This window comes from Rutidosis leptorrhynchoides, chromosome 8 (genome assembly GCF_046630445.1).
Source record: "Rutidosis leptorrhynchoides isolate AG116_Rl617_1_P2 chromosome 8, CSIRO_AGI_Rlap_v1, whole genome shotgun sequence".
Taxonomy (NCBI): Eukaryota; Viridiplantae; Streptophyta; class Magnoliopsida; order Asterales; family Asteraceae; genus Rutidosis; species Rutidosis leptorrhynchoides.
In genome coordinates, this window is record NC_092340.1 from 225,963,462 (window position 1) to 225,972,968 (window position 9,507).

Genomic DNA, 9,507 nt, shown 5'->3' on the forward strand with positions numbered 1-9,507 from the left:
CTATATATGAAGATAATGCAGCTTGCATAGCATAGATGAAAGAAGGGTATATCAAAAGTGACCGAACAAAACACATACCTCCTAGATTCTTCTCATACACTCAATATCTCATTAAGAACAACCAGATTGAAATGAGATATGTTCAATCCAGCAAAAACTCTGCTGATCTTTTCACCAAAGCACTCCCAACTGCTATTTTCAGAACACACGTTCACAATATTGGAATGAGACATGTTCAAAAGATGTAAAAGATCAACGATGTCTACTTGACGGGGAGACAACTCTATACTGCACACTTTTTCCCTTACCTAAAGTTTTTCCCCACTGGGTTTTCTTTAGCAAAGGTTTTTAACGAAGCAGTAACTTATAGTTGATCTCCAAAACAAAATTTCTATCCAAGGGAGAGTGTTATGATAATTAAAATAATAATGCATATATGGATAGTCAAATTTGTACAAACTTTCAGTCAATTTTGTACCACTTGCATAGTATTTCTTAGTAATATAAATACACCATGATGGTATGATTGTAAACTTGCACCATTTCATAGAATTATATGAAATACACACTTATTCTCTCTTTACTAATATTTCATAAACAAATATAATTGTATTTGGTAGTTATAAGTTGAAAATTATAACACTACTTATATTTTCATTTGTACATTCATATTAATTACTGATAATATTATTCATGGAAGGTTTAGATTCAGTAATGGTTTGTTGTCATGTGCCCTAGGGCACAAGTTAGAAAACATGAAAACTAGGAAAACACAAATGAAGTAGCGAAGACGAAACACAATTGGCCCAAAAACAACAATCAAAAGCTTCATAAAAGAAAAAAAAAATCGAAGTCCACTAACATTAAAGCTAGGCCCAATGAACTTTTATTTTAAATACCTTATATTATTCATTAGCGCCTAAGGGTTCTTTTTAAATAATTTAGATTATTCTTTAGGACCTAGGGGCCATTTTGTGCACCTCGTTCTAGGTACTTAAATTCTCGAGACTGGCCGCGCACAACATCATGGTTTGATGATAAAATTAACAATCCTGAATTTATCGTACTTGAAAGCGACCCAGCTTCTTGCTTTCATCCACCTTGAACGGAAAAGATCGAACGTGGAAGACAAGGTTAACGATGATGAACGTTTGCATCGTAACCAGGTTACATAAAATTGGCTCATCAAAATTAATTCCATAAAATTATTTTATGGAATGATAACCCGGGAGTAATTGATTCCATAAAATTATTTTAATGTGGTAATCTACACAATGATTTACTTTGTGTACTCAACTCGAGCAAAAACTACATCACCTTGACACCAAACGTCTTCTGATCAAATTAGTTCATTACAATTAGTTCATTACACATCACACATGTGCAAAGCACCTGCGAGATAAGGTTGAAAACTAGATAACTCAGTTAGACAACTGCGAACATCCAAGTAGAAATATTAAAGCTCTCCGAGCAGCCTGAACGAAAAAATTTAACAAGAAAAATTTAAAACGAAAAAACGACAATGAAAAAAAAAAACAGATGCAAAAACACATGACAAATTTGATGGCAATTTGTTTCATTCACTCTTATCTATTTTCAGTTAATACAGTATCATTTAATCATCATAACTCAGAAATACACATCATATTTACAAAGCCTTGCAAGTAAAAAGTACAGAGCCATATAGAAAGCTGATAATGGTTGTATACCGAGTGTTTCCTGACATTTTCTTGCTTATGTTTCGGGTGTAGCATCAAACATTATCTGGCCAAAACTCCCTAAAGAATGCGCGTTCAAATTCCTTTTCCTGTAACCGTTTCTCAAGCTCCTGAGCTTTCCTCATCTTCTTTGACAATTTTGCTTTACTTTTCTTCGATAACTGAAAAGAACATTTCACGTAAAGTTTAGTAAACAACAAAGAAGATCCAATAAATAAAGCATAGAAGCTAAAAAATAAGTAGAGCTCATTGTGTTACTATGCTACATTAAGCATTTCGAGTAACCTATAATACGCTCCTATTAAATATCTAATCCCATCCTTTATAAGCTATCTTAATACGAGACATCCAACATAGTCTTTTAACATAAGCTATTTTTGCATTTTGCATAACGGCATTTTCTAAAAAAGTTAGTATAACGATAAAACGAGCTTGTGTATTTTATGAAAGCGAAAATAATAATAAAAAAAAATTACTTTGTCATTAGTCTCATCTGAGGTAACGTTTTTCTGATCGGCTGCATTATGTGGTTTCTTAATCTCTGGTGCTCCCAAACCTCTTTTATTTTTCTTTTGATAAGTCTGCACAGGCTCTAATCTTCCCTGTTTAACAAAACAACAATTAGTTAATTCACATTGCAACATACACATATGGCAAACAATAATAATACAATAATTTTTTTCTAATAAAAGATAAAACACATTCTGATAGTACACGGATTTAGTTTGATTTAACATGGTCAAACTTGCTATCTCCATCAATAAATGAAGATTAACAGCAAAATTTACTTGGAATCATCACTCAAGGAATTTTTATTTATATATATTTTATTTGACTTGGTAAATTAGATAAAATAAATAAAGTTACCTGTTCAGAAACACCAAGGCCGGTTCCTTCTTTCCAACCGTGTTTCTTTAGCAACTGAATTCAACAAACATATGATACAAGATGAAATTAGTAAATTAATGATTATGAAACGCGTATATGCGAATAAGATAAGAAGGAAAATTTAACCTGAAAACCGATATTAGATGATGCGATGGGGGTTGCAGTAGAAGAACCCTCGGAATTCGACATCACCATCACCACCCCTCTGACGGATTTTGAATTCAAGAGTGCAAAATTAGGGGTATTTCGATTTGGGGGACTTTCCAGTGATGAATTTAGGGTTTTTTAAGAAAGTAGGGTAAATTAGGGGTATTTCGATTTGGGGAACTTTCCGTTCTCCCTCCCTATTCACGGGTGGTATTTAAATCGGGGGTATTTCGATTTGGGTTACAATATTTATTTAAATTTAAATTAAATTAAATTTATGATTTATAAAATCAGTTAAATTATAATATAATTGTCAAGTTATAAATAAGAATTTGATTTTCTAAACATAACCCTAAGTGCTATGGTTAAGAAAAAATTGTGTGCCGGTCCTGAGTGTTCCGTTGACCAGGACGAATCGATCAAATAATGCCCCTACTCTATTTATAAACAAGTGCTCGAAAGCTAATTGAATTATATAACTCATTTTCACGATTAATGTTTTTTAAATAAATTTAGTGTGACAATTTAAAGAGATAAACTACGATAAAAGTGATGACTTCGAGTCTAGTTAAAATTTTTATAATGTTTTTTTCTTTTTCATACGTGATTTAATTAATGCGTAAATTATAAAACAAAAATATCAAGTAATGTAACATGTGTCTAAATTATTAGACTATTACTTGATCTATCTCGAAATATATGTGTCTATAATTCTAATTTTTTTTGTTTCAAAATAATTGTCTACCTTCAAAAAGGACAATCAACTTTACATTATTATTCTTAAACATTTTCTCAAAAATTGACATCTTAAAAAGATTTATTTATATACTATACCAAAATTTGTCTGTGACACACCAATAAAATAGGACTTTCAAAAAAGGACTTTAGTTCCTTATAGAAATAATTAAATTAAAGAAAATATAAAAATCAAGTAGTACTATGGAGTATTATAAACCATCCGGGCATAGCCTGGGTGTCCATTCCATGTGTGCATGCAAGTATTCACTCTAGGTGGTGCAGGTTCGAATCCATGGGAGGGGAGGTTTTCCCACAAATGCTGAGTCACCATTCCACCTTCTGGGTGGGTGGGACCTTAGATAAAATCAACTCCCCTTCGGGGATTCGAGAGTGGGTTTCCTCCTTCGCGGGTGCGTGCGTTTAACCAACTAACCGGCTGTTAAAAAAAAACTATGGAGTATTATATTAAGAAATTTATTTTATGAATTCACATTATTATGGCACCTCTATTGCTCGACTAAAATTTCAAAATCCATACGTGATTGTACAGTACGCTATATCTGTTGTACGATATATTGGATTTTAATAAAATTAACACATCTGACAAAAAAAAAAAGCTTACAATATTAAGAAACAAAAGATTGTTTTTCTTTTTCCAAATTTTGACTTTTCTTCTTCCTCTCCTCCCCCCATGAAATTTCTCCTCTGAACTTACAAAAAAAACTCAACTGCACTTAAAAAAAACTCAGAACTCTAGATTTGACGCCCCCTAAAATGTGATGTCCGGGGGCGGTCGCCCCTGTGGCCCTACCCTAGGGCCGGCCCTGAGGTTAACTGCTTGGCCCGCACAGAGTGAAGGATACCAGAGGCACAACCTTTGGAGAAAACTTCCCCCTCCCAGGATTTAAACATGCACCTATTTTTTCAAAGATACAGGCACACAAACAACTGAGGCTTTTTACCACCCAACCAATAATTCGGTGGTTAATTAGTAGTACAAAAAGTGTAGGAAGGTATTTATTAGCAAGTTAGTGAGTTTTCAAACAGTTACAACATTTAATGCATGTCTTAAAGGCTTAAGTTTAACGACCCGTCATGTAACATCCCGTCTTTTTCCGTTATACTATTTTAAAGTCCGTTATATATGTAACATCCCGCCTTTTTCCGTTTTCTTTTCCGTTATACTAATTTAAACTCCGTTATATGTTTATAACATCTCCCGTTAATACGTGTTTTGAAATATTCCGTTTAAGTATTTTCCGCACCCGACTACAAACTCGAGGGACTAAAATTGACACGGGGCAAACTAGTTGACTAGGTCACCTAGTCCACCCCAATCACCACCATTCAACCATCTCTCTCTCTCTCTCTCTCTCTTTCTCTCTAGCAAGAACACACCCAATTTCCAAATTCATTCAATCATCATCTAAATTCGATCCAGGAGGCTTACAACAAAATAAATTACATATTCGTGATCCTCTCTTCATCCTCTTCATTTTGGTACCAACTTCATCTTATTTGGGTAACATTTCTAAAACACTAGTTTTCTTTAAATTTGTGTTCTTGACTTAAAAGTATGTTAATTAGTGTCTATGGCTCATTGTGATGTCGTGTATGTAATTTGTATGCTCGATTTGTTGTTTTTGGTGTAACTAGATCATTATGAAAATTACTTGCTAAATCCTTGATTTTGGATGATCAAATGTTATTAGATTGTTAATGTGCATGTTTTAAAAGTGTTACTAGTATCATTAGCTTCATTTGGATGTAAAGATTGATCTAAGAAACTTCTTAAACTTGATTATGAAATTTGGTGATTTTTGGTTAGGGTTTCATGAACTAGGAATGGATTTTTGATGCATTAAATGACATGAAATGTTAATTGTAAGTGTTAGGTTGTGTTGTATGCTTAATTACCTTTGAAACGACATATTGTTCATGTAATTTGGCTATCGAATCATTAAATGGCGTTTATGACTTGTATGCATTGAATGAGGAGCATTGATTGCGGTTTTTGGTTGTTGTAAATGAAAGTTTGAATGATAAAAAGTGCATAGTTGCGTTCCTTGTCAAAATACCTTTCCGGTGATATAAAATGCATGCCTTGAATGTTTGCGGTTTGTAAATTGTGTTGGGTTGAGTTTTGATTCGTGCACTTAGGAGTTTCAGCAACCAGGGCCTGGAAACACCTCAGGACGCCGTCCAGATACCCAGGACGACGTCCCACTTTTCTAACCTAGACGCCGTCTAGGAATTGGGGACGCCGTCCCACTCTTTTAATCGAGACGCCGTCTAGCCATTTGGGACGCCGTCCCATTGTACTAAAACTGGCTGTTGCGTTGGTCATTTGACATAAAAATGTTTGCTATGCTACGGACCTCCGATTAACATGAAACTTGGCCAACATGCTCATATATGATTATATAACTTAGAAAAATTGTCGGATACCCAACCCGACCCCGTTGACTTTTCCGTTGACTTTGACCCGACCAAGTTGACTTTTAATCAAACTTAACCAAATACTTATACAACCTTTCTAACATGATCATTTACTTGTATCTTGCATGAAACTTGACTAGTTGATTCACATGCTAATATAATCGAGTCGTAACGAGCCATAGGACTAATTGAACATCTTAACCTTTCGTGACTATCGTTATTGATACAACCTATTTGTTTAGGTCAAGACTAGCATTGTTCTTTGCACACGTTACTTGTCGAAGTACTTTTTGGTTCGTGCATACAAGGTGAGATCATAGTCCCACTTTTACTCTTTTAAACTTACTTTTGGGATGAGAAAACATAAACGATTCTTTTGAACTAAGTGAACACAAGAACGGGAAAACAAACATTCTACATACGAGTTTAGAACGAAAATCCTCAATCCGATTATCATTAGTTACATCAGATGGTGTAAGCGAGAACTTATGTTATATGGCCATATGGGTTGACAACCCTCATCTTTGACGGTTCGCTACCGTCTACGGATGAAATATATTTTCGGGAAACAGTGTTGTTCTAGCACTAATTTATGGGGTATTCAACGGACGGAATGTTAAGCTTTGATAATTGGGTGCTCGTGAATATTAACTTTTAGAATGTACTATGGCTTTATCGATGTTGCAAATCTTGTGGTTCAACTTACTATTACTCATTTACTTATTTAAACCTATGATTTCACCAACGTTTTCGTTGACAGTTTCTCTATGTTTTTCTCAGGTCCTTGAACTTAGGTGATACATGCTTCCGCTCATACTATTTGATACTTGCATTGGATGTCGAGTATACTTGCATACGTGGAGCGTCTTTTTGACTACTTTTAATCGTGTCGCACGTGTTTCATACAACTTTAAAAATTGTTATGTACTTGTTATGGAAACTACTTTTGTAAACTTTGAAACATCCTTATTTTGAAATGAAGGCGACATATTTTGGTCAAAAGTTATCTAAAAGACTTATAATCAGGTAATGGGACCCACGTAGCCGACGCCGTCACTTGACGATTTGTCGGGGTCGCTACAAGTGGTATCAGAGCCTTGGTTGTAGGGATTTAGAGTTCATTGGTGTCAACCCCGAGTCTTAGGGTACATTGGTGAGTCTAGACTACAACCGGCATATAGACTTGACGTAGGAATTACTTGACTATTTGTGCATTTATACTCGAACTCTCTTACTCATATCTACTCTTATCCTATCTAAATCTTGCGTGGTATAATTTAATTGACACGCCACCTTGACTATATGATGTAATGTCGAATGCACATATGAATTAGGGTAATATAATTCCCGGAAATTATATTACGGTGACTCATATGAACATACCGACATTATGACATAAAGAATTTAAGGCGGGTCAAGGATAATTTTCTCTCTATCTTTATCCCATATCACGGTTAGTATTATTTAGAATACTAACTAACGGTATTCTTTTGTTTTGAAGGAACAATGGCTCCTCGTCGTGTACGCCGCAATGAAACTCCCGAACAGGCTCTCGAACGGATGATAGCTACCGCCGTAGATGCGGCCATGGCCGGTCACTCTTCCAACAACAATAACAATAACAACAACCACAACAACAACAACAACAATGGGTCCGGTAACTCAAACGAGGGATGCTCCTACAAAGCTTTCATGGGGTGCAAACCTCACACTTATGATGGAACCGGTGGACCGGTTGTGCTTACTCGTTGGTTTGAACAAACCGAGGCCGTCTTTAGCATAAGCGGTTGTCGGGATCAAGACAAGGTCAAATACTCCACCCACACGTTCTCCGGTGTTGCTCTCACTTGGTGGAACACCTATGTTCAATCGGTGGGTACCGATGAAGCTCATGCCCTCTCTTGGGCCGATTTGAAGGAAAAGATGATTGTCGAATACTTTCCGCGCGAAGAAACCCGAAAGCTCGAGGAAGAACTAAGAGCTTTGAAAGCGGTCGGAAACGATCTTAAGGCTTATAATCAACGCTTCGCCGAACTATCCTTGATGTGTCCTAATCTTGTTAACCCCGAATCTCAAAGGATTGAGCTCTACATGCTCGGTCTTCCAAAAAGCATCAAACAAGGGGTGATGTCATCCAAACCCACTACTCATCAAGCCGCTATGAACATGGCTCGCCAATTAATTGAAACGGTTGACGAAATCGTAGTACCGGCTCCTAAGGCCGAGGACAAGTCGGGTGGCAACAAAAGGAAATGGGAAGCCACTCCATCAACCAACTACAACAACAACACCTTCACCAAAAAGCCTTTCAACAACGACGGCAAGAAGGGTTATGTCGGAAACTTACCTTTGTGCAACAAGTGCCACAAACATCATTACGGCGAATGTAACAAGCTAATTTGTCACCGTTGCCAAGGAGTTGGTCATAGGGCCAACAATTGCACAAGCACCGCCCCCGTTGCTCGAAAGGGGCCCAATCCTCCAAAAACGGTCACTTGTTACGAATGTGGCCAAACGGGCCATTATAAGAACGAATGCCCGAAAAAGAAAACCAACCCCAACAACCGAGGCCGAGCCTTTAACATCAACACCGAGGAAGCCCGAGATGACAATGAACTAGTCACGGGTACGTTTCTTCTCAACAACACTTATGTTACTTGCTTATTCGATTCGGGTGCCGATAAATGTTTTGTGTCTAAGACTTTGGCTCCTACTCTTTGCACTCCACCACACCCCTTAGATACTACTTATTCTATCGAAGTGGCCGACGGAAAACTCTTAAGTGCCGACACATATTACCGGGGGTGTACTTTAAACATTTTGGGTAATGAATTTGAAATTGACTTGATACCCATGGAACTAGGGAGTTTTGATGTAATAATCGGTATGAATTGGATGGTCAAAAATAAATCTCACATTCTTTGCGATCTTCACGCAATCCGAATTCCTATCGAGAATGGTGAACCATTGATTGTCTATGGCGACAAAAATTGCACCGGACTCAATCTCGTTTCGTGCCTTAAAGTTCGAAAGCTACTTCGCAAGGGTTGTTTCGCGATTCTTGCTCACGTTAAGAAAGTCGAGACCGACGAAAAGCTCATCGAAGATGTGCCAATTGTTAGTGACTTTTCCGATGTATTTCCCGACGAATTACCGGGTCTTCCACCTCATCGACCGGTTGAATTTCAAATCGATCTTATTCCAGGAGCCGCACCCGTAGCGCGTGCACCGTATAGACTCGCTCCATCCGAATTACAAGAATTACAAAGTCAAATCCAAGAGTTACTTGACCGTGGTTTCATTCAACCTAGCCATTCACCATGGGGCGCTCCGATTTTGTTCGTCAAGAAGAAAGACGGATCCCTACGAATGTGCATTGATTATCGTGAACTAAACAAATTGACGGTTAAGAACCGATATCCCCTTCCTCGCATTGATGACCTTTTTGATCAACTACAAGGTTCTCGTGTATACTCAAAAATCGATCTCCGTTCGGGTTATCATCAACTAAGGGTTAAGGGGGAAGATGTCTCCAAAACCGCTTTCCGGACTCGTTATGGTAGTTATGAGTTCCTTG

The 9,507-nt window shown here is 37.0% G+C and overlaps 1 protein-coding gene across 1 annotated transcript; it reads right to left on the reverse strand.

Moving 5' to 3' along the window:
* Positions 1-1,568: 1,568 nt before the first annotated feature.
* LOC139863086 (uncharacterized) lies at positions 1,569-2,955 on the reverse strand. Its single transcript, XM_071851729.1, has 4 exons — positions 2,733-2,955; positions 2,586-2,639; positions 2,195-2,320; positions 1,569-1,879 (listed from the first exon to the last, which is right to left on the reverse strand). The coding sequence occupies exons 1-4, from the start codon at positions 2,799-2,801 to the stop codon at positions 1,754-1,756; spliced, it is 375 nt and encodes a 124-aa protein (XP_071707830.1). The 5' UTR covers positions 2,802-2,955; the 3' UTR covers positions 1,569-1,753.
* Between the last annotated feature and the right edge of the window lie 6,552 nt (positions 2,956-9,507).

Coding starts and splice junctions, on each gene's coding strand:
- LOC139863086 (XM_071851729.1), bottom strand. CDS start 2,801: ATGGTGATGTCGAATTCCGAGGGTTCTTCTACTGCAACCCCCATCGCA. Junction 2,640..2,732: donor CATCTAATATCGGTTTTCAG/GTTAAATTTTCC, acceptor TGTTGAATTCAG/TTGCTAAAGAAACACGGTTG. Junction 1,880..2,194: donor CAGATGAGACTAATGACAAA/GTAATTTTTTTT, acceptor TGTTCTTTTCAG/TTATCGAAGAAAAGTAAAGC.